The sequence below is a fragment of the Pelodiscus sinensis genome, chromosome 4 (genome assembly GCF_052426305.1).
Source record: "Pelodiscus sinensis isolate ZL-2025 chromosome 4, ASM5242630v1, whole genome shotgun sequence".
NCBI lineage: Eukaryota > Metazoa > Chordata > Testudines > Trionychidae > Pelodiscus > Pelodiscus sinensis.
In genome coordinates, this window is record NC_143055.1 from 60,788,912 (window position 1) to 60,814,348 (window position 25,437).

General features: G+C 43.6%; 1 protein-coding gene across 4 annotated transcripts in view; it reads right to left on the bottom strand.

Moving 5' to 3' along the window:
* The window catches only part of STOX2 (storkhead box 2), a 223,898-nt gene extending 205,432 nt beyond the window's left edge, over positions 1 to 18,466 (bottom strand). For 2 of the 4 annotated variants that reach the window (XM_075930283.2, XM_075930281.2), the window contains exon 1: positions 16,307 to 16,422. Coding sequence is in view for 2 of the 4 variants with exons in the window: in XM_089777901.1 (XP_089634027.1) it covers positions 16,307 to 16,682 (376 nt within the window). In the remaining 2 variants the exon portion in view is untranslated. Of the gene's footprint in view, positions 1 to 16,306; positions 16,713 to 16,911 lie in introns of those variants that run through there. The other 2 variants (XM_089777901.1, XM_025188239.3) reach the window with 2 other exon arrangements.
* Positions 18,467 to 25,437: the final 6,971 nt, after the last annotated feature.

The following is a 25,437-nucleotide window of genomic DNA, read 5'->3' on the forward strand; positions in this document are numbered from 1 at the left end:
AGGTAGCTGAAGCAAAATGCAGGACAATGTAGCACTTTAAAGACTAACAAGATGGTTTATTAGATGATGAGCTTTCGTGGGCCAGACCCACTTCCTCAGATCAAATAGTGGAAGAAAATAGTCACAACCATATATACCAAAGGATACAATTAAAAAATGAACACATATGAAAAGGACAAATCACATTTCAGAACAGGAGGAGGATGCGGGGGAGAGGGGGGAAGGAAGGAAGGTGGTAAGTGTCTGTGAATTGATGATATTAGAGGTGGGGAGAGTGGGATGTCTGTGAGCTAATGGTATTAGAGGTGATAATTGGGGAAGCTATCTTGGTAATGGGTAAGATAGTTTGAGCATTTGTTCATTCCTTCCCGGAGAGTGTCGAATTTTAACATGAATGACAGTTCAGAGGATTCCCTTTCAAGTGCAGATGTAAAAGGTCTTTGTAGCAGAATGCAGGTGGTTAAGTCATTGAGAGAGTGTCCTTTCTGGTTAAAATGGCAAGAAACTGTTTTTTCTTTGTGATCTTGTCTGATATCTGTTTTGTGGGCATTAATCCTTTGGTGAAGTGTCTGAGATGTTTGTCCAATGTACATAGCAGACGGACACTTTCGGCACATGATAGCATAGATTATATTTCTGGATGCGCAGGAATATGTGTTCTTGATCTTATAACTCACTTGGTTAGGTCCAATAATGGTATCAGCAGAACGATTAGGTGGACAAAGCTGGCAACTTGGTTTGCATTTTGCTTTGTATTTATAGTGAGACAACAATTTTAAGTCCTTGTTCAGTCCTAATTTGATTGTGTTAAATTTGCAAATGAATTGCAGCTCTGCTATTTCTCTTTCTAGTCTGGTTTTGAAGTTTTTTGGTAAAAGGATGGCTACTTTTAAATCTGTTACTGAGTGTCCAAGGTTGTTAAAGCATTCTCCTTGCGATTTTGTATGTCACCTTTCTGGATGTCTGATTTGTGTCCATTTATCCTTTGGCTCAGAGTCTGTCCAGTATGGCCAATATACATAGCAGAAGGGGCACTGCTGGCACACATCACATTAGTAGATTTGCAGGTAAATGAGACCCTGATGGGGTGGCTGACGTGGCTTGGTTCTGTGATGGTGTCACTCGTACAAATATATGGACAGTGTTGGCAATGGGATTTGGTGCAAGACAGGTTTCAGGATTAAGTGTTTCTGTGGTGGGGGGTATGGCTGCTGGTGAGTATTTACTTCAGGTAAGGGTTGTCTGTAAGTGAGGACTGGTCTGTCTCCCAAGGTCTGTGAGAGCGAGGAATCACTTTCCAGATTGGGTTATAGATCATCAATGATGCGTTGGAGGGGTTTTAGCTGGGGGCTGTAGGTGATAGCCAGTGGTGTTCTTTTATTTTCCTTGTTGGATCTCTCCTGTAGTAGGTGACTTCTGGATATTTGGGGGGTCTCAGCACTCCCCTTGCTATATTCAAGACACCACTAACTTCCTGATCTTCAGTGCATCAGGAAACCATTGGATGGAGCCTCAGGCAGAAGGGGCAGGGCCTTCTTCAGCACCACCCAGAGCACACTGCTTGAGGCTCCAGCACCAATTTAAAGAGCCCAAGACTCTTGCCACCTCTGCTCTTGCCTTTTGAATTGCTGGGCTCTAGGACAGCTTCCTCATTTTCCCCTTCCCCACCACTGGCATGCCTGGTTGCAAGTGACCAGTGATATGGCAGCTAGCATAGGATCCTTGCTCCCCTGAACAAGAGCATAGGCCAGTTCATGGATTGAGCACTATGGTAAGAGCAGTAAGAAATGCCTTTAAAAGTGTATGTTAATGAAATCACAGAAACTAAGGTTAAGTACAGAAATAAGAATAGAGTATGGATATTTCAGTGTCCTGAAGTATAACTCAATTAACTAAGCTTTTTGAAGAAAAGTAGACGGGACTTGGATACAGTTTATAAGAGCAGTAAATTTCTATACAGTGTTTTCTTTGTTAATCAGTTACTACCAGAACTCAAGGTTAAGCTAAAAGGCTACAGTGTGACTTGTGTGTTTGGAATTTTGCTATGTTTTGTGATAAGAAGCAAAGGCTGTGCTTTGGTAAAATAATTGAACTACATGGCTTAAAGGGGTATCTTCGTAACAAACAGCTTTTATACTAAATCATTGACACACCACTTATCCATTTTGAAATACATCCAAAGACAACTCTAACATTCATTTTAAAAGGTTTAGTGTACTATGTGCACTCATGCATTGCATATTCATAATCCAAATTCAAACACCGGCTCACTAGAAGCCCAGAGGCAGAACTAGAATCCTGAGTCTTAAAAAAAAAAAAAAAAAGCCGGGAGACAGATTGTCCAGATTTTTTCCATATTTTTTAATCCTTTTAAGAGTGTAGCATTTTGGTCAGAATCATTTATTGTTATAGTAGACATATACATAATGAATGATCTGGCCACACATCGTCAGAACTTCCTTTATTTTCTTTCCCTTCCATATTTATAGGATGTCCCAATCAACCATCTACAGGTGCATTAACAAAGCAAATAGATATGCCAACAGACTTAGATCTGACATTAAACTCCATATCATAGGTGGATGGATAGAGTGCAGTGTGTAGAGGACAATGTGCTTAAAGGGGGAGTGCAATATATTTAAAAGCATTCTCAAACCTGGCCCATCCAGAGACTAGGTCCAAGACAGAACCTTAATATGGTGGTACAGTAAAGCTCCAGTGGTCCGGCACCATCTGGAACCCAGAAGTGCTCCAGGCAGCCGGACAATTGGAGCTGCTCTGCCCCCGGCTTCTCCGATCACTTCCCTGAGTCAGCCGCTGGTCAGTTTCAGCAGCAGCTGACTTGGGGAAGTCTGGGGCAGAACAGCTGGGATGCTGAAAGGTTGGTCCCCTAGTGCCACCCCTCGGCGCTGCAGGACCAACCCAGCAGCACCTCAGCTGCTCTGCCCCAGACTTCCCCAAGTCAGCCACTGCTGAAACTGACCAGCGGCTGACTCTGGGAAGCCCAGGGCAGAGCAACTGGGGTGCTGCTGGGTTGGTCCCACAGCGCCAAGGGGCGCATCCCCCCCACTCCACCCCAGACCTTTCATAGCCCCCCCTTCTGATAGTCCAGCATATCTGATAATCCAGCACCCCCTGGGTCCTAAAGGTGCCCGATTATCAGAAGTTTACTGTAATGCAATAACAACCAATATCCATGTTAAGGAAAGGGAAAAAGTTTAAAAAAAAATAAAGACCAGATACAGCTTTCTATTTTATATTATCCTATCTACTTGCAAAGCTGCATTTAGGCATAACTGTTGTTTAAGCTGTCCCTCAGTCCACATGCACTTACAGGCACAATTACCCATACATTCACTACCACCTATTGCTAGTATTTTCCTTTCAATCAGCAGTGGCTTTTACATGACTTCAAATAAGAGCTCCATCCTTCATCACTCAAAGCCCTTACTGAAGTCAGTGGAAGATGTGAATGTGTAATAAATGCAGGGTTGAGCCCAAAGGGTCTTTCCTGGGAAGACAGCTACAATTTCTGAGCTGCATCTTCTGTGTTTCGGTTTTTAAACTGTTGTCTTCAATACACAAAAGAATGTGGTTAAAGCTTTGGAGTTCCCTTCATCTGAAGCAGACAAATATGGCCAATGTAAGATAGGACAGGTTTATAGCCTGTGTGAGTAACTTGACGTGATAATATTGTAGATCCTTGGAAGACATATAAAGGTGCTCATACTTCTATAATATTTGCATTACCAGCAAAAACAGATTTATCAAGAGCCCCCAGCTCAAATCCTAGTGGAACAGTGCTTTCACAATTCTTATACCTAAAGAGAGCCCCTCTAGCAGACACAAATCAGGAAAAGAAAACGAATGGAAGTTCAATAGATCTACAAAGAAAGAGTATATGCTTTACTTCTTTCTATAACTTGTTGCCTGTGTCCTTCAGGGCAGGGGGCTGGTGTTATGGGGGGTGCAGAAGCCAGATCAGGGCCTTGGAGATGTGGGGGAAGGAGTAGGAAAGGAGGCTGTGAGTGTGGAAGGGGGAGAGTAAGGGTTGGGGGATAAGAAGGGGCTCAGGGCAGGCCATCCTATCCAGCAGGGCATTCTCTCCACCCTGGCTGCCAGGGGCCTTCTGTCTCCCTTCAGCCTCCCGCTTGCCGTCAGGGATCTTCTATCCCTCCACACCCCGGGCACTGAGGCCAAAAGGCAGGGAGGGGGAAAATTGTTTGGGGCAGGGGGTTACTTATCTGGTCTGCTGGCAGGCAAGATGGTAGAGCCCCAGTCCTCCTGGCCATGCCCTTGGTGGTGCAGCTGCCCCCAGAGGTCTCCGCAGTATAGCTCTCCCCTGTGGGCTCATGCCCACTCTCAGTATTGCATTCCTCCTCTGTGCTGCTCCCTTTCCAGGTTATAGAGAACAGTCCCATTCCCAGCATTTCCCATTTTCCTGGAACAATCAAACCCTGACCTTGCTTTAAGTTAAGAGGAAGTTGCATACCTATCTCTTACTGTTTAAGAGGAGTTCTTGAACAAACGGACTTGCAGACAGACAGATACACACATCTTAGCTAGATGCACAGAGAGGTATAGGGTTGCCGGATGGTTTCAACAAAAATACCGGACACGCATTACATCACAATCTACAGGGCTCGCCAAGCGGCAGCAAGCCCACTCACCAGCCGCGTGGTTCTGCGTTCTGCACATGCGCAGATCGTTCTGCACCGGCTCTTCCGGGTTGTAAGCTACTCACCATGAGTGAGTAGATTACATTATTTGTCAAGCCCTGACAATCTACATTACATCTTATTTAGAAAATACCGGACATTTCTATTTTCTCAATTTGTTTCCCAAACAGAAAGCTAAAATACTGGACTGTCCAGTTCAAAACTGGACACCTGGCAACCCTAGAGGGGTACCATATTTACACATGATTACACGGAGTGAAAACTCACTCTGCAGCCTAGAGATGTGTTTATGTTTAGCAGAATTTCATTTTTTATTTCAACAATGAATATAAATTTTTATTTTTAAAAATGTCTTAATTTTTTGAATATGTTTTATTTTTACATTTGCTGGAAATTAAAGAAGTCTAGGAGTGGGGTTAGGGTAGCACTGACAGTAGGACTACAGGGGCCCCTAGTACTGACTGCCGAGCTGCATGGGCTCCTAGAATAAGTCACCAATATGCAATGTTCAGGGGAGGCTTATCAGTTAATCTTATTGACTACAAGCACTCAGGGCCGACCCGAGTCATTTTGGCATCCTGGGCCCCGGGCGGACGGCGCTGCCCAAGGGTGCATGGGGCATGCGCGAGCCTGCCCCCCCATCTCTCCCGGAGTGTGCAGGCGGGCGCACAGCGCATTTGCTGCCTGGCCACCACCACTGACGTGCAGCCCGGGGCCACCCAGGCAGGGCCCCGCACCTGCGGGGGGGGGGGAGGCACTGAGGGGGTTAACACGGCCCCCGCCACAAGCGGCCACTGCAGCCCACCGGGAGCTGGGTGCGCAGCGCCTGATGGCAGCTATAAAGGGTGCCGTGCACCCCTTATAGCTGCCATAAGGCGCCCCCGCCCCATCGGTTGATGCTCCGAGCAGCTGCCTGGCTCGCCCACCCCTTAGTCCGGCCCTGCATGCACTCCCTCTCTCCTTGCTGCCTCTGAGGGGGGGGGGGGGGGGGGACAGAGCAGGAGCCAGTGCCCATGAGGAAATAGCTTTAAGCAGGCTCCCCACAGCACCAGATCTGCCTCCCCCCAACCCTGCACTGCTGCCTATGGGAGAGGCAGCAGTTCACAGGATATGGGGGGCAGACTGGACCCAATACATGCAGGGAGCCAGCTTTTGGCTATCCCTGCATGGCAGCTCCATAGACCCACCTACCCCCCTATCTCTACCCCCCGCCGCCTCCTACAGAGGCAGCAGTGGGGAAGGCAGGAACCAGTGCTGGGGAGAGCCTGCTTAAAAGTCAGTTCGCACCAGCACTAGCTTCGTGGGTCCACCTGCTTCCTCCCCTTCTCCCTGTGCTGCTGCCTCCATCAGAGTTTGGAGAAGGGGACAGGGATTGCTGCTGCAGACCAGCCTCTTTCCATAGCCTGTCTGTAATGGCCTGGGCTGAGGCTGCTTCACAGCAGCCTCCCCCATCTCCTCTTCCCCCCTCCCGTGGCAGCCTCTGTCTGCAGGGAGCTCAGCCTCTGTCTGCAGGGAGCTCAGACTCAGAGCTCGGACCTCCACAGACAGAGGCTACTGCCACCTTATGCTGCTGTCTCTGTATCAGAGGCAGCAGTGTGGAGCAGCAGCCCGTCTGCATGGCGAAGCTGTTTTTTAAACCGGTTCCCCTCGTGGACTGGCTCCCCGATAGAGAGGCAGCAGTGCGGGATGGCAGGGGGCTCCCCGGGAATGGGGCCAGGAGCACACTGGCTGTCCGTTCCATCCCTGGGGACTATCAAATAGTCATATAACCAAAAAGATTTCATGTGGTTACATGACTATTCAACAACACTATATCTAACATCCCTAGTGTGGGAGTTAAATGGCATATCGTAACTAAGGCAGGGAGCACACATTAAATGGTGAAAATACCACCTGGCAGTTGCGTCATTCACTAAGCAACATCCAACCTGAGGATGACTATGGCAGGAAAGAGTTAGGGCAGCCTGTGCAACTTTCACCTTGGCATATCCTAACCTTTGAGGGCTTCACTTGGCAATGCTAAACTTTCTTTCTATGTCATTTTTTTCTTCAGAACATACAAGACATTTGCTGAACTAAAAGCTTGGACAGTATGGAAGAGTTGTTATCGCCAAGTACTCTTTAGTATACAATGGTGCTCTTTGTGGGGGAGGGGGGGCGGAAGCCGCAAGAAGAGAGGTTGGGAAGGGAGAAATACAGTGCTAGCAGCCTATTAACCTTATAAATCCTTTACTCATGTTGCACAACGAATACAATGCACCAGTGTGTTTGGCTTTGCTTCTAGATCAGAAGCTGCATTGAGTGGGGGGGAAAAAAAAGGGGGGGATGTATTTATTTTTCATTTATGCTTTTTATTTTCCCGGTGAAGTACTGAAAACCACAATTAACTAAACACATCATATAGTTGCTTAGTGTACAGAAGAAACCACAAATACAATTTGTGTTACTTGGTTCAAGGAGGACTCCACTGTCAGGTGATCAAATTAGCCTATGGAGCTGTTTCTGACAAGTGATTCATGGCAAATACCTATCAATTTTCCTCCCTCTCCCTCCACCACTCTTACCCGCTAATCTTTCATCCTCTTTCTCCCTCAAGATATGAGATACATTAAATATGTGATCCTGCACTTTTTCATAGAAGCACAGCCCAAGTGAGGAAAATCTTACTTCCAACAACTTTGTAAGCATCTTCATCATACTGTCAAGTTAAAAGTTCACCCCAACTTGTTACTCATTATATTTTTTAAAAAAAAATCCTAAACAATGCTTCAGGGAAATAAAAGTTATTTGGGGAATACTACTCAGGAGGAAGGGAGAAAAATCTGCCAAAATCACCTCAGTTTGTATGGCAATACCAAGAGGCACACAAAAGGTGCATAGGAGTGTGTGCTAATCTCCTTCTCAGAGATTTTATTACTATGAAACCCAACACACACTCACTGAAAAGTAGTTTTCATAGTTTAAAGGAGATAATTAAGAAAAAGAAAACATGTTTTATGACTAGCTATAAATCAAAAGCATTAAATGCCCAGTAGCCTACACATCCTACAGTCAACCACTAATGACTACAAAATCACTGTGAAAGAATTTCTAAAGCTAAATTAGTGGGGTGTTAATTGTTTGTTGGGAGGGCAAAAGCAGAGAATGGCAGCACTTAGCTTCAACTAAAAAAGCTGTTACAATAACCTCTCCACAGTTATGCATGGTAGCATATAAACAATGGACAATACCTCCAATAGATTGGATTGTGCTAGTTTAATTATTGCACAGACATTCTTGAAAATTCAGTTTCTACGTGGGAAGCCTACTTTTGGGCATAACCAAGAGAGTTATTACTGTAAGGTTAGAAACGTCTTTTAAATCTGCTGTTAGTATAATCCTTATAATGAAAAGGCCTGGCATCCCATAAAATGTATGGAAGCCTTTCAAACATGTCTAATGTTGAGGACCCAAACAAAGTTCAGGCATCAGCAATAAAGGAGGATGTTACAGACAGCGCAAGAGGAGATAAAGACATGAAAAGATGTCTGCTAAGGTGGAAACACACAAACAGCATAGTCCTGATTTGTGTTGGCACAGGGGACATGAAAGAAGGAGAGGTCAGCATCAAGGATGATACAGAATAAATAATAGAGGCAAATGAAAAGAGTGTCAAATAGGGGGCATTATTCTATCATTAATTTTGTAACACTCAAAGACTTCAAGTTACAGAACACTACAAAGTTACATGAAAGCTTGCAATCAGTTCTACCAAACATGATTAATGCCATGCCTGTAAGGTCTCCTCATCAGCACCTTAGTATACCAGACTCAGCTTGCTCCAAATCTTCAAATGTTTTCCAAAGCTTTCTCTCCAGCCAAGGCAGAAATTTCAACACACCTTACAAGCTATTACAATATAACCATATTGTGTAAGAAAGCCACTCAACAGAAGCACTGAAGATCTGTGTGAAAAAAAATCACACTCCTAAGAGACACAAACATTACAAACACAATATTAAGTATGTTCTTAGCCTATTTGTACTACACTAGAGCAGGGTAGGAGCCTACATTATAGCACAGACCAGAATACTTGGACATTACAATCAATCATACATACACCTTACATTCATTTATTTTATAGTTTGCACTCACCAGCAGATCACTGACAATATCAGTCTCACCACCAGCTCTTGAACTGGATATTATGATGTTTTCAGAATATATGAAAGTTACTTTTTAAATCTGGGAGAGTTAAAAGAAATATTTGGACACAATGCAGATACCACCTCCTTTTCTGTGCATTTATTGTTAGTTTCTCTCTCACACGCATAACACAGAAGTTTCTCACTCCCTTTTCCTAGTAACAGAGATGTAGCCGTGTTAGTCTGATCTTGCTGAAACAAAAAAAAGGACTATGCAACACTTTAAAGACTAATAAGATGGTTTATTAGGTGATGAGCTTTCGTGGGCCAGACCCACTTCCTCAGATCAAATTCTGGAAGAGAATTGGCATGACCATATATACCAAAGGAATATAATGAAAAAAGTGAACACATTATAAAACTGACAAATCAGATTTAGGACAGAAGGGGAGTGAGGAGGAGGGCTAGTATCTATGAGATAATCTCTTGAACCACTGTCTCCAATCCCAACCCTGATACCTTAACTCACAAGGTAGCTCTGGGTCTCAGACCACCACCACAAATCTAAATAATTTCACCTAAACTCTACAAACAAGGGTGCATCTATAATGACTGCACAATGTTAACACCTACATTATACAAGAGATGGGAATTCTGATCACCTGTCGTGGCCTCTCCAGACTCTCACACACAACTGTGCATGACATTCATGTGAGAGCATAGAGAAGAAAGAAAGGAAACACCTCCAGCTCATGGCAGTGGAGGAAGTGAGGGAAGGGACAGGGAGATTCCTGTACTGGAATAATCAGTGGGAGAGAAGGTAACAAATCCCTCCAACACTCCTTCACACACAGCCTTCTCTCACGCATGCACACCAATCTTGTGTGTGGGGAAGAAAGTTATAACTCTCTTCCTCAAAGGTCCAGAAAAAGGGTTTTTTTTTAAACCGACAGCTGTTAGCAGGAATTGTCTCCACTGTGTTCCACAGACTTACATGGCTATCCTGCCTACCTGATGAGGCAGAGAGAAGTAACTGACAGTACAGAGATCAACCACAGCAACAGTGTTCAATGCTATTACTGTATCACAGTCGCTGAGCAGCCCTTGGTATTCATGATGTTCTCTGAATCATCACTTCCAAAGCAATCGAATAGCTCCAGCCTCAGACCCAAAAACCACTGAAGTTCTAGCTAGATTTTTCCATTCTGTTCCCAAATATCCACTCACCAATTATAAATTATGATTGATTGTTGATTTACCTCCTCTTTAGCAGTACAGTTCCTTTGACTTCAAACCTCTAAAAGCATTACAGTACATGCGTGACTATGTACAAATGGTCTGAAATTGTCAAACTCATGCACTTGGTGTAAATTTAGTCCTTCCCATCTTATTTATAGTAACTAAAAATACCACATATACAGGAACCATGATACATTCATTCCAATTGTAGCTTCAAAGTTTATATCAACTGCTGAGTTATGCTTTCTTAGGGTGGGGGTTTAAATCATATGCAAACTTTAGGTTCAGGTATTTTGTAAAAGTAAAAGAACATCAGATAAAACCACAAAATGCATGTTATTTACACTTGAGCAAGGCACTTAAACTTCAGAACAAGTGTTATATTTCCATATTATGGGAAGGATTCAATTACCAGTTTACATTCCACTTCTAATTCTGCATAATCATAGCATCAGATTAGTAATGTCAGAGTTCTAGAACTCCATCTAATAACCCTTGGTGCTACAGAGTTTGAAATGCCATAGCCACCCCAAAATGAAACTGAAAATGTTACCATTACCCCTCCCATACACAAGCCTAGACTTGGTCTGCTCCCTGTGCCTCCCACCAGAGTACCACACTGCTTTGACCCTACTGAAACCACAAAACAACAGTAAGAGCTGATCTACCCTATCAGGAAACTCCAAAGGTTAGGTGAAGATAAGGAACAGCTTTCTGGCCCATTTTTTAAATTAAAATAAAAATATAACTATTTTATGTTGGGTGTACACATGGACTCTCCCACCTCCCTTTGCTGGCTACTGGAATTCAGAGCAACTCGTCTTAATTCCCAGCCTGATGCGAGACCTCCCTATCATTTCTCTCTCCCCTTTTGAAGCATCAGAGCCCATTTCCACCAAAAAAGAGGATTACCTATACTACCCATCACAACACTATTGGTTATGGCTAAACAGCAGTGAGGAAGATGCTTCCCAGCATGGATAGACAGTTTGGACATAGCTAGTGTAATAGCTAAAAATAGCAGCATGGCAGCAGTGGCACATGCAGCAGCTTAGGCTAGTCACCTAAGCACAGTCCCACCCGGGTACTATTTTCCAGTGCTAGCTTAAGCAGAACTCACAGGTATCTACCCATAGTGGGAAGCACCCTCCTAATTACGAGGTAGACACACCCTTTGTTGGCTTGGGTAAGAGAGAATTTCTGCCAAATATGGGAAAACAGGCCTATCAGTTGACTTTCAAGATGCAAGGCTTGCCATGGGCTTAGTCCCTCCAGGCTCAGCTGTATCTTGCCAAAGCTGTCTGCATAACATCTTGAAGCAATTACCTTTCTATAAATTCACACCAGCTGAAATTTGCATCCAGGCTTTTGCCCTGATCATTGAATTCCCCAGCCTTGACAAATGCACTCCTGCCCTGTTCATATCCATTCAAAATGATGCTGCCAAGATTACTTTCTAGCCCATTGCTTTGACCATGTCACCTCTCTTCTAGCATCCCACCCCTGGCTCCCCCTTCTCTGGTGTACTGAGACCACTGCCTATCATGTGACAAGTACTGTTTCATCATACTCCCCCATCTGACAATCTGTTGTCTCTTGTATTACATTTAAATTGTAGGCTCTTTGGGGGGCATGGACCATCTTTCATTGTATGTTGTAGAGTGACTAGCACAATGGGAGCCAACTCTATGACTATTTTAAACTATGAAATGTTACAATAATATATAATTATTACATAGCAATTAAACACTCAATAGGGAGCATAAGGGAGAGACATAATAATTCCCAAAACACTGTATTAAATTAGAATAGATCTTCAGATTTTAAGCAATACAAAACATGTAAACTTTGTTCCCCCTAGTACAGGGGTTGGCAACCTTTGGCTCTCAGCTCAGCCAGGGAATCCACTGGCCGGCCACAAAAGATTTTGCTGATGCTAAGAGTCTACAGACATGGCCCCCCACAGTTCCCAGTGGCCATAGTTTGCCATTATCTTGGAACAATGAACTGTGGCCACAGAGCAGTGGAGGGCTATGCCAGCGGATTACTAATCCCTACCATAATAACTTTACTCGGGCAATTTGCACCAGAAAGAAAACGCCTTAAACAGACACACAATTTTTAACATGACAGCATCCCCATAACTCTGTAAGCTCTTTTGGGGACCTTTTGTAAAAAGCACAAGAGGTAAAGAATTGCTAAACAAAGAAAAAGTAGTTTGTTTCACAACCATATTGACTATAGAAAGGGATATAACATGTATCTGTAAATAAAACCTTGAAACTAGGTCTTCCCTTTGTAAGTGAAATTGTAAGGGCTTCAGTTTGGAAATTACCCTAGGACCTGGAAGTTACTCATCAGAATTTCAGTTCCTAAATTGCCCTTCACTCCCTCAACACACAATGGCAAGCCACCGCTTAATTCCTTGTACTCTAGCAAGTTAGAACAAATACTGAAAACAATACACTCTCTCTCTTTAAATTCAGAAAGAGTCACTAATTCCTAGAATATAGGCATAAATCCTGCATAAATGCAGGATTTCTCTCTTACAAAAAGGCATTAAAACATGATAGACATCAATTATTGCTTCAAAGACCATTTATTAAATTGTAAAAGGAATTCACCCCTAGTGCAATCCTTAGTTTCTTTACCATACAAATTCCTATTATGGCATGTACTAGCCCAAGCCACCAGGAACACCCAAATTACAATGTGTTGGGGTTTGGTTTTTTGTCTTTTGGTGTGTTTTTTTTTTTAGGTGCAGATTACAAAACCATGGAATATTTCTGTTGTAATTAAGTGACTACTACTCTAGCTGTGTAATTAAAGGTCAAATCTTAATTCAAATGCCACTAATCACATTTAATAATGTTTTATAGGAGCATCTGAAAAATTGTCAAGTTCTTAATATATTCATCTTTTTGTTGTGAAGCTACTACAAAGTAAGTCAGGGACAGATAGTCAATTATTTTTTGTCAAGGACTACATTTCTTCGACAAGGTATGGTCAAAGTCCAGGCTCCAGAGACAATAAAAGAAACAATAACAAGTAAATAAAAAGATTTCAGGGTCTGTTCAAAAGTATCTAGTGATCCAGATTTGGCCCCTGGTATTCCTACTAACTAAGCCTGACATAAGTGAACCTGAGGAATGAGTGGAAGAAACAGACTCAAACTAAGTGTAACTAATGTTTCAAACAGCAATAGACATTTTTAAATGTCTAATTTACAATAACTTCACTCTTTTGAAGAGGAAGATACTCAAGAAATGTGAGCCTACTATAGTTATTGAATTTACTAGAAGCCCCTGTGCCGGGGTGGACAATAGTAGCCCATGGGTTGGAGGCAGTTTCCCAGGGTTAGCCCTTGGTGGGCTGCTGGTGCTTTATTTTCCCATTTATCTGCAGGTACAGCTGCTTGCAGCGTCCATTGGCCATGGATCACCATTCCCAACCAATGGGAGCTGCAGGAAGCAGTGTCCCAGTCTGCGCTGTTTCCTGCAGCTCCCATTGGTCGGGAACAGTAATCTGCAGCTAATGTGAATTGCAAACAGTCATACTTCCAGATGCACAGGTAAATAAGGCACTGGCTACCTGCCAGGACCTAACTCTTGCAAACTGCCTCCAGCTCATTGCTTATCTCCACCCAGTGGCCTACTTTAAAAAAATAATAATGTGTGTTCAAAAATGGTATACAACTTTAAAAAGAAACTTTTTTTTAAATCACTCAAATTTCCAGAATGCTATAGCTTATCGTTATTTTTCTATAGCGGAAAATATTTTGAGAATTTGAACTACTGAACAAAGAAGGAGGAGGTTTTGCCCATGAAAGCTCATGATACCATATACATGTTTTGTTAGTCTTTAAGGTGCTACAAGACTATTGGTTGTTTAAGTTTTTCCTGTTACAGAATAAGTTGGCTACCTCTCTGAAGCTTTTACTTCCAAATAGTTTGCCCTTTAAAAGCTTAACAAGTACCGCGATTATACAGATAATATGGACTATCACAATGAAATGTCCATAGTTTCTATTGTTTACAGCACTCAAACTTATTAAAATCCAATTCAAACACAAGCATTGCACTTAACCACAATGTTTATGGTCACAGTAAATATTGTTGGATAAAGAATAAGCACAGAATACTTAAGTCATTAACTAGTGTGTTTTGTACTGATGCAACTTCTCTGATAAAAGGTAATACAGGCACCATGAAATATACCCCAGCATGAAAGAAACTCAGCGGTTACGGCAACGGCAAGTTTTACAAGTTATCATTGTTCAGTACAGAACTGTGCAGAGACTTGTGCAATTTAAGGAATGAGAAATGCGTTAAAAGTTTATCCATTATATGAGAAGGAAGAACCTGGTACAGGGAAACCTTCAATTGAACTGAATGCAGATAAGAAAACATTGAGAGAGGTGGTTGTGCCTAAATTATATCAAAGACCCTGTGTGCTACTTGAAATTCTGACCCCAAATACTAAAGAGAAAAGTCATGAATTGCTTGCAGATTAAAAACAACCGAATAAAACTGATTTGGATATTAGAGAGAAAACTAAATGCACAGTTGAAGAATGTGTGAACTTGAGGGAAAATTAAGGCGAAAACGAACTGGTTAAGACAATAGTACACTATCTTAATATCAACCACAGTTATAGTTCAGGATCAGCAAGTTCCAGCTGCTTTTCATCCTCTCCTCCCATGTACTGAGTCTCACATTTTTCACACACAAACACACACGTTTTAGCCTTATCCAGACTAGAATTTTTGACCCGGAATTTCCTACAATTGGGGAACATCACTGGCAGGAGCAACAATAAGTACACCTCTAGGAAAAAGCCACCAAAGACTGCAGCTTTTTAAGTACCATGTTCTAGGTTGGATGGTACAGTGTTTAACACACCAGTTGTCTACCCTTGTGCTCCTGTTTTCTAGAAGAGAATGAGGAGAGAGAAGAGCTGTGCTGGTGACAGAAACAGTGGAAAATACAGAATAAAAGCATTACACTCCCCTACAAAACACTGTAAAAAATTAGGTTAAAACATGCTCTTCTGATATACAATACCAGTTCAGAATGGGCAAGCATACAGAATTTTTTTTAACTTCTACATTTGTTAGAGCTTGTCCAATCCAAATGTCCACAGATTTGTGTATGGCTATTAGTTGCTGATTTTAGTAAGAAAAATGATTAAACACTGGATTATTTTACTTGAGTTATTTGCTGTCTGAGTTACTTAAAAGATTTCCACTGACTTGAATGGGCTTTGGATCAGCAGCTGTAAGTATTATGACTTATATGTGCTTGTTTTACTGAGAAAGACAAACATTTGCTCCAATACCATTATGGAGAGAAGAGCTGAATTCTGTTCTGCCTTGTGCCTGTAGGTCTTTCCTCTATGTAAAGTACATAAAAACTCAGTGTATACATCACTATTTAAGTGTGCCTATGATCAAAGTAAAAGTAGTGAATTTTCACACAGTAGTATTGCCATTAATTAAGTACATAAGAGCAGATGAGAGCTGTTGATATACGTGCACTGGGAGCAGGGAGACTGTTTTTCCAATGTTATAAAGGCTGGGAGGGTCATGAAAGAAAGCAGCACATGCGCAAGGGAACATCATAAGGATCGTCCCTTGCCTCAGGTTTTGTTTCTTAAACTGTAATAAAGATTCTGTGATCAGCGTTTTAGTTGGTGCGGGGAAAGAATCCAAGTTAGTTTAAGAAACACTGTTCTTTAAGGTACGTGCCGCAGAACACTAGTGAACAACTCACAGGTGTGTCCTGACCTCTTTGTTTTTGTTTTTTTGTTTTTTGTCTGACAATTTTTTTTTGTTAAATAAAACACTTTCATAGGTGTTCCGCATAAAAAAAATACTATTGTTTGGTGTTCCGTTGTCTCAAAAAGTTTAAGAAACGCTGCCTTAGAATTAAGGTGGCTGAATCAGTGAACATGCTCGCGGTGTAAAATGTTGCCATTCAGGCCACACTGCAGCGAATATTTCACACACGAGCAAGGTTCAACAGGCTTCCTCCCAGACACAAAGTCAGTGACTCGGCACAGAAGCACCGCGGGGGCCGAGGACGGGACGGGCTGTCCGCGAGAGGCACAAACCCCACAGCGCAGTGAGGGGTCAAGGGCGCCGCCCTGAGGCGGTGTAGACACAGGCTACCCCCCAGCCACTCCTCCCGGGGGGGCGCCCCCTGGCAAACGGGTCCAAGGCAGCAGGCGGCGCCGCGCCATCCCTGCCCCGAGCCCGGCACTTACCCAGGCACTTGATGCTGAAGCCAACCGGCGGCTTGAGGGAGCGGCGCGCCCAGCCCTCGCGCAGCGCCTCCAGGTGCTCCTCCTTGCCCTGGATCAGCAGCACCTGCTCGTCCAGCCAGCCCAGGAAGAAGGTCTCGGCCACGGCCGCCGTCACCCGCGGGTTCCAGAAGTGCTGCATGTTCTCCTGCTTGAAGTCCGCGAAGATCTCGTAGCCGAGGTGGTGGCGCCCGAGCTGCTGCTGCTGCTGCCTCGGCGGCCCCTCGCCCGGCAGCGCCCGCGGCGGCCGCTCCGCGTCCTCCCGGCCCTCCCCGGAGCTCAGCACGACGGCCAGGGAGTGCGGGGCGATCTGCAGGAACTTCTCCGCCTTGCGGGGCATCGCTGCTGCGACTACGGGCCGCCGCAGCCCCTGCACGACAGAGCCCCCCGGAGTCCCCATCAGGGCCGGGCGCAGCTCTCCCCGCCTGCACCCCCGGCCGGGCTGGCCCTGGCGCTGCCCGCCCCCCAGCACAGGCCAGCGCTGCTGCACGTGCGCGCTCCACCCGCCTGCCGCCCCCTTCCCCACCCAGCCTCTGCCCGCCAGCTGCGGAGCCCTGCAGACACGTTACCTCCTGTGCCGGGCTCCTCTCCCAGCTCCAGGCATGCTCTGCGCTGGCTCCTGCTCAGGGCAGGCAGCGGGTTCCTACTGGGGGAGGAGAAGCAAAGTGGCTGGAGCTAGCCTGGGGGAATTAACCCTGGGCGGGGGGAGGGGCCGTGCCTGAACTAAACTGCGATGGTTCGAGCAGCCCCGAGGTTTGCTGAGGGAGGAGGGCTAGAAGTGCAGCTACCAGAGCCTGCCTCTCTGGGCGTCTGTTACTGATCTCTCTACGCCTCCTCCCTCCCACTCCTTTGCTCAGCTTCACCCCTTAGCCCAAGGGCCCACCAAACTCAGCGCTGTCTCTTTCTTGCCATGACGAGTTGTGCAAGGGTTGCCAACGCTACAGATTTACAAAGGAAGCTTTTAAAACAAAATTCCTCCCCTCCCTTGGAAGTGATACCTCAGATTATTTATTGCAAGGGGGAAGACCAGTATTAGTTTTCATACCCAGCCTGCTACAACCCAGCAGCACATTGTAAACAGGTGAAAGACATTGCTCCTGGTCCAAAAAGTTTGCATAAAATGCTCATTGACTTTTTACCCTTTATTCTATTTTTGGACTCTTGCTTTTATTTTTCTGCTTGGACAATAACAATCTAATGAGTTAGTTTCACTTAGATTCTCATGCACTAGTATATTTTGCATTTTTCTGTCATCTTTCATCTGAAGATCTCAAATCACTTTACAAACATTGATGAATTACCCTCACAAGAGCAATGTACTCCCTTTTTCCACAGAAGGGAAACTGAGGCCTGAATAATTCAAGGCCTGATGTTCTGAGGGCTGAGCATGCACAATACTTAGTCAATGCACAGTACCTCTGAAGATCAGACCCTAATTAGTTTGTGACAAACCACTCATCGGAGAACACCAATGGCCCTGTAGCTGTGCTGGTGTAGTGCCATAGTGAAGACATTTGCTAGAATGACATAAAAGGTTTTCCTGATAATGTAGTTAACCCCACTCTCCAACAGGTAGCAGATTGATTGGTGGGAGAACTCTTTCATTTACTTGGACAGTTTTACGCAAGGGTTAATTCAACCTCACTTCAGCATTAAGTGCATGAAATTATTAGTATCTGTGAGTGGATCTAGTTTTTAAACAGAGACCAGATCTTCTAGTTCAGAGCTTTTACCATAAGGACATCCTTTTTCTTCAAGTTCTTTATTATCCTAACAAAGGAGTTGAAATTTCTACAAGGGGATTTTTAAAAAACATTATGGGAACATTGATTTCCTATCACTCCTCAGTTTTTAACAGCTTATAGCTGTCTTCCCAGATGGAAAGAGGGGAAGACAGCAATCCAGATTTGGATTATGCCCAAATCCAAGGCTCACCAAATTCATCCTAATGCGTTTAAAATTAAATTGTAAACATGCCTTCTGTAATAGTTACATTTGGTCTACACTACCCAAGTATATGATGTTAAGGTGAACAGGATTGAAGCCTATATAGTTATGTTGTCTTCTCTCTCACTTTCAGAAATCCTGAATTGATGTCTTTTTTAGAGGTGGCCCTGTAGAAAACAAAATAAAACATTTATCTATTTAATTTCCACTGATTAAAGTGCAGACTTCTTTTTCTGTTTGCGGTTGCTCTTTCCCAGTGGCTTCATATTTTATATCAGTGTTTCCAAGTTGAAGGGGCTCCCTCAGGCTGTGTCCAGACTGCACCCCTTTTGTGGAAAAGGGATGCAGATTAGCCACAGCACAATTGCAAATGAAGCGGGGATTTAAATCTTCCCTGCTTCATTTGCATAAACATGGCTGCCGCTTTTTTCCGGCTCGGGGCTTTGCCGGAGAAAAGCGCCGGTCTAGACGGGGATCTTTCGGAAAATAAAGCCTTTTCCAAAAGATCCCTTATTCCTGATTTTAAGAGGAATAAGGGATCTTTCGGAAAAGGCTTTATTTTCCGAAAGATCCCCGTCTAGACCGGCGCTTTTCTCCGGCAAAGCCCCGAGCCGGAAAAAAGCGGCAGCCATGTTTATGCAAATGAAGCAGGGAAGATTTAAATCCCCGCTTCATTTGCAATTGCGCTGTGGCTAATCTGCATCCCTTTTCCGCAAAAGGGGTGCAGTCTAGACACAGCCTTACAGTGGTATATGCAACAGAGCAGAAGATCAATTGATTACATAAACTGAAGGACCCAGATCCATCCCTGAAATGTGCTGACACAGCTGCAGGCAAATGGGCTATACTGTAGCTCCTTTAAAGTCACCTACTTCTCTTGTTCATTTAAGAAGATTGCAAGTAAAATTTTCAAGTGTGCTAAGTGACTGAAGCCACACCTATACTTACCTGCAGATCAGTGTTCTGGAGGTTGATCTTTTGGCATTTGATTTAGAGTGTATAGTAAGGACCTGCTAAATCAAATGCTGAGAGTGCCCCTATTGTACTCCTACGCCTTGTGAGGAGTAAAGGAAATTGATGGGAGTATTTCTCCTGTCAACCTCCAACTGGACGGAGCCAAAGTTCGAATAAAGGTACATCGACTCCAGTTATGTGATTAACGTAGCTGGAGTTGCGTATCTTAATTTGAACTTGTCCCCTAGTGTAGACATGGCCTTAATAGCCTAAGTGAAAATGGGAGTTGTGTCTCAGTATCCTTGAGGTTCTGGGTCTTAGGAACTTAAATCCTGTCAACTGTCAGTGAGACTTGAGCTCCAAAGTGCCTAACTCACTTTTAAAAATGGTACATAGATTTCTAGGTCAGCTAAGTACTTTTGAAATTTATATCCTACTTTTTGCCCCCATGTAGCTGTCTGAAAGAACATGTAGCTGAACGTACAGTTATTGTAATACAGGGTGGAGAGCCAAGCAGCAACTTAGCAGTCACTCAAGATTCATATCTGCGCTCCCTTAGTGCTCAGGTTATCCTGGGATGGATATGGGATGGCCTTGTCCCAGCCTTGAAGAATGGGGAAACAAAGAGGGACCATTACAGCTTTCAAGTGATTCTTGCCCATTGCCCATTCCCAGCTTCTGGCAAACAGATGCGAGTGTAAGGATAAGGCCTTTTTCTGTAGCCATATTGTAAGGCCTAAAGTCTACAGCCTTTATCTAAGCCAGTTTGAAAAAAACAAAGCTATTAGCTGAGAAGCATTAAAAGTGTATAATAGGCTAAGAAGGAAACCCGATACTAGTGGCACCCAATATCACCAGATAAAGAAAAAGATCTTAAAAGAAAATTTGGTTTGATAGCATTCAGTCTGACAAGAAACTACTTCTCAAGAGTTAGGGTTGTGAAATCATCAGTTCTTTATTGTTCTATCATTATGGTCCTCACTTTCCTCCTGTTTGTCTGAATGATCTCTGTCTTATTCTTTGGGGGGGTTTTCTGCTGTGTATTTAATTTTGAGAGGTGAACATCAATTAAGGTGGTAGGCTATCATTGGTTAGATAATTCTGTTATAGTATTTTAGGATTAGTTACTAAAATTTTAGTGGAGTGATTGATTAAGGCAGGAGTGGGTAATAAAATCGTGGCTGTTCACCAGGATTAGGCCCTGACAGCCCCCTACCGCTATATTTTCTAAACAACTGTAGATGCCAGCTGTTGCAGATCACTGCTTCCCAGCAATGGGAGCAACAAGAAGCAGAATGAACTGGGATACTAACTCCTGCAGCTCCCATTGGCCAGAAACAGAGATCCATGGCCAATGGGAGCTGTGATGACCTGTACCTGCGAAGATACAAATAAATATGGTGATGCTCCAGGGACCCACCAGGAGCTAACGCTGGTGGACCGGATCTAGCCTTCAAGCTGGTATTTGCCCTCCCCTGGGTTAAAGTAGAGCCAAGCAGGACTCAAAATTTACTATATAAACGGGTCTAAAAGGAATTCTTTGGAAACCAACTCCCAAGACACAGTTCCAAGATAAAAACTGCCAGATCTCAACGCTCTTCCAATGACTCTGCTCAAACTGGAGTTTTCCAGGTGGTCTTGAACTTGTTTTGATGGCTAGTTAGGATCATCTATCTTATTGGGAGTGGTCAGAATTGTATTCTCAGCATCTGCATTACTTGTAAAAGACCCTGCAAATCCACAGAGTATAAGGTTATGCCTGATCCTAAATACAGGTAAGGGTGAATGCCTATATTGATGTTACACCTGAGCCCTAGGAACAGGTAAGAGTGGGTGCTCTTAGGCTAGAGTGTGTGAAGTGGCAGAGAATTTTGTTCGGGTAACACAGAGGCTAGGGAACACTTCAGAATATGGTTTTGCACGGTGCACACACAAAAAAAGGTGCCAGTACTCCAGGGGAAAAGTTGTTGCTGTTCATAACAACAGACTCCCTGCCTCAGGTGCAGAAGCTGTTAATAGCACAGAACTCATCACATTCCATGCTGAGGCTCTATTTAGTGGGTGCTTGAGCTCTGGAGCACCCATGGAGTCAGCATTTATGGACTGGAGGATAGCTAATATGATGCCAATTTTTAAAAAAAGCCTCCAGAGGCAACCCAGCCTTTACAGGCCGGTAAGCCTAATTTCTGTACCAGGCATATTTAAGATTACGAGGCATCAAAAAGGGACACCTGCTCAAAAAAGGGACCTATTCAGTCCTGAAAATTTTTGTACGCTATTGTTACTGTGTCCCATTGCTTATCCTCATTCCACCAACATTCTGTTACATCAATAGTGTTACTGTAATCTTTGAACAGATGGAGAAGTGTCCTGTAGACCAGCTACTCTAGATGGATACTTTGTAACCGTACCCTGGTCTCATCCGCTAGGGATGGTATCTCAGGTGCGACTCTCACTCCGTATCTAATCACCGGAGAGTATATAATTTCTCAGGGATGTTAGGTGTGTATAAAATGAAAACTTAAGACCGAATTTTCATTGAAAACCACAAGGCTATATTATTTAACAAAATTTAACAAACAGTGCCTTGAAGGAACAAGTGAGGGGGCAGTCCCCTTTTTACATTAAATGGACCAGGAGGGGAAGTCCCTCCAGGCCCCTATACCTACACAGAGTCTACGGCGACGGAGACGATTGATGGGTTGCTAGTGACCTACAACCCTCGGGCTAATTGAAAGCCTTTAGGGAGGACAGCTAGGCGTCTCTCGTCGGCTGATCTCGACGCTAGGCGACCTACAATCCGTTGGCTAATTAAAGCTGCAGGAGAGGAACAGCCCAGGAGATCCCTCGAAGCACGGATGGAGGACGAAGACGGTTGGTTCACCTTCTGTGAAGCCCTCTGGTCCTCGCTGCCTCTTCTCTGCGCTTCAGTGCAGCCGGATCAGGCGATTGATGACTCTGTTCTATCTACTCTAATTCTATCCTAAAATAAAACCTTATCTAAATCGCGACGAGCCCGACGAACAAGCACGATGACGGCCGACATGCGTGGACCGACGCAACCTGCTGTACAAACTCGAGGACGATAGCTAATCTATCTAAAATACTAAACTAACTAACCTAACTAATCTATTTGAGGAGGTCTGGCCTTCCGCCAGCCTGACTCAAGAACATACTATATTATATAAAAGAGAGGTAGCATAGCCTTCCGCTAGCTTCTCTAGAAGAATATCTTTACAGGACCTCTTTCATACACCTAGGACAAGGATGACTCACTCTCTCTGTAACCTAAGCTAAGCCTATCCCTAAGACCGACGCCCCGACGCAACAGCAACTGCTGCGCGGCAGAGACTTAAAAAGTCTGGGTTCATGCATATTCATTAGGTACGATCTGATTGGCTTAGAAAAGATGCTTAACAGCATGTTTTAAAATCATTGGCTGACATAAGATGCTTATGAATATTTATATTATTCAAATTTCAACCCATATACTAGCTTGAATTTTAAATCCTAACAGCAAGATATACAGGTAGCTTTAATACGTGACAAGATATTAACTTAAAATGGATGTCAGTAGAATTCTCAACTTAAAATGGAGTTCTGGACTCCATTTTGAAATAGGACATGTTTACATATATGGATTGGTTTCACATAGATGTTACATTTATAAACATAATGGCTACGTCTACACTGGCCCCTTTTCCAGAAGGGGCATGTAAATTTCCCCGCGGCATTTAAATAAAAATGTCTGCCGCTTTTTTCCGGCTTTTAAAAAAGCCGGAAAAGAGCGTCTAGACTGGCCCCGATCCTCCGGAAAAAGTGCCCTTTTCCGGAGGCTCTTATTCCTACTTCAGAGGACTCCGGAAAAGGGCACTTTTTCCGGAGGATCGGGGCCAGTCTAGACGCTCTTTTCCGGCTTTTTTAAAAGCCGGAAAAAAGCGGCGGACATTTTTATTTAAATGCCGCGGGGGATATTTAAATCCCCTGCGGATTTCCCTACGACGACTAGTGAAATTTACATGCCCCTTCCGGAAAAGGGGCCAGTGTAGACGTAGCCAATGAGTGGATGTATATGCATTCAGATATTTCAGTCCTGTATCATTTACATGCACTGTTCAAGATGATACATTAAAGGCTCACATTGGATGTTACATCTGCATTCATTGGGTTACTATACTTAGCAGTTGGATTGTTACATATTTGTTACAAAACTGGAGTTGTTACATTCTTTTGCTATTCTGCTTTACATTTCCCCTCCTTGATGGACAGCTGAGGAGAAACAGAAGATGTTCATCACATTTTACTCAGCAGAATTAAATGCAAAAATAGGTACAGATCTCCGGTATGGACAACAGATGTATATAGAGAGTACCAGTATATACATAATCACCAATGTCATAACGATATATATAATGCCCAAAGGGTTAGTTAACAGGGACGCCATACTGATTTTTGAAATGTCACCAAAGATGTTACCAAATAGTGTTTGCCACCACGTGGTTTTGGACTGCATTCGTTTGCCAATGTTAACAATTTTATTGGCAGTGTGTTGAACCACTACATGTACCTTTTCGCTGACATTATGTATGTTGTTAATGATATCTTTCAAATTTGAGTGGATCATCATTGATTTTACCGCTTCTAAACTTGGACCCAAAGAGACTGGGGCCACCGTCTTAATAATGCCATATTTAGCCGTAATCTCTTGGTAAGAGGTCTCTGTCATTTTCAGATTAATATCACACCCCTTGATTTCAAATACCTTACACAGGCAGAGATTTGTTCTTTGAGGCATTTTTACAGTATAGAATCTGTTGACGGTGAATTCGCGGCATAGGCTGCGAATACAAAAGCATGATTGATCCACTTGAATTACTACTGAGATATTATTCTGTAGTGGTACCGGGCGAAGTTCGTAAGTGCACTCTCCCTCATACGAATTTAGACACAAGTTACCCTGATCCCATAAACCGGTTGTGCAGGTATAGCCCATTTTCAGATGTTCAAAACAGGCTTGCATATTAACTGCAGCGAATGTTCCCTCACCGGTTTCGTATGCCCATGCTCGGTCCAATGTTGGCATGAGTACCGAACCGTTAACAAACATACCCAGAGTGGCTATTGGGAATATGACTTCTTTACGGGCATCTATAACCGTTAACATCATCAGATGTAAGGTATTCAATACAGGATCAAATTGAGAATGTAACATGGTCCACAAATCCGGATTCTCCTGTTCGAATGGAGAGAACATGTTTTTGACCAATGTGGCAATTTCAAGAGGAAGACGGCCTGTGAGTGCTTCCCGTATTATATTTCACACTAGTTCTAACAGCATGCTTTGAATTTGAACACAAGCCAAGGCCAATGCAATTTCATTCTGGATATCCTGCATGGCTTGGATCAATTTTAAATGATCCTCTTCCTGGGATTTTATCCACATTGGGAGCAATTCTGCTACATCAAGTTGAACTTTATCTAATCCCCGGATTGATTCCTCTATTGGGTGGACCATGTCTTGTGTCCCTAAGGCAACTTTGGCGATATTTTTGGCCAATCTGGCATTGTCTATGGCAGATACCACGCCTAGGCCAGTACCAAGACCGCCCAGCACTTTACCTGCTAGATCACACCTGCCTCGAATACGAGATATTTTGGAAGAGGCAATCTGCAACAACCACCTTTCCCATCTATCCATCAGAGGTCTTACAAATTTTTGACAGGATGGTTTTATGCTCATAGTAGTAATTTGTAAAGGTACATGTATCCATTTTATTTGATATTTTGGCTCAATCAACACCTGCCTGGCAATGTTCGTTTTTACCACATATGGGCCCATTTCATACTCCTGGGGAGGTTCTGCTACCAGTATCTTTACATAATATTGTACGCCAAAAATGCTGGATAACACCCAGGTACCAGATTCGGTGATATTTTCCACGAAATGTCCCACACAGACAAACGTTGCAGGCTGTGGGTTTTCTTCACAACTAGGTGATTGCACGTATTGGGGTCGTAACTTAGGCCTTGAATTTTCTCTACAACTTAAAAATATGTTTGTGACTGCTCCAGTAGGGAATGTCACCATTGCTGGGAAATTATTCGTGACATTCTGTTTGTGATATACTTTTATGATCCATGTCACTTGATTTTGCTTTTTCCTAATTATTGGGGTATACAGCACATGCATGTAT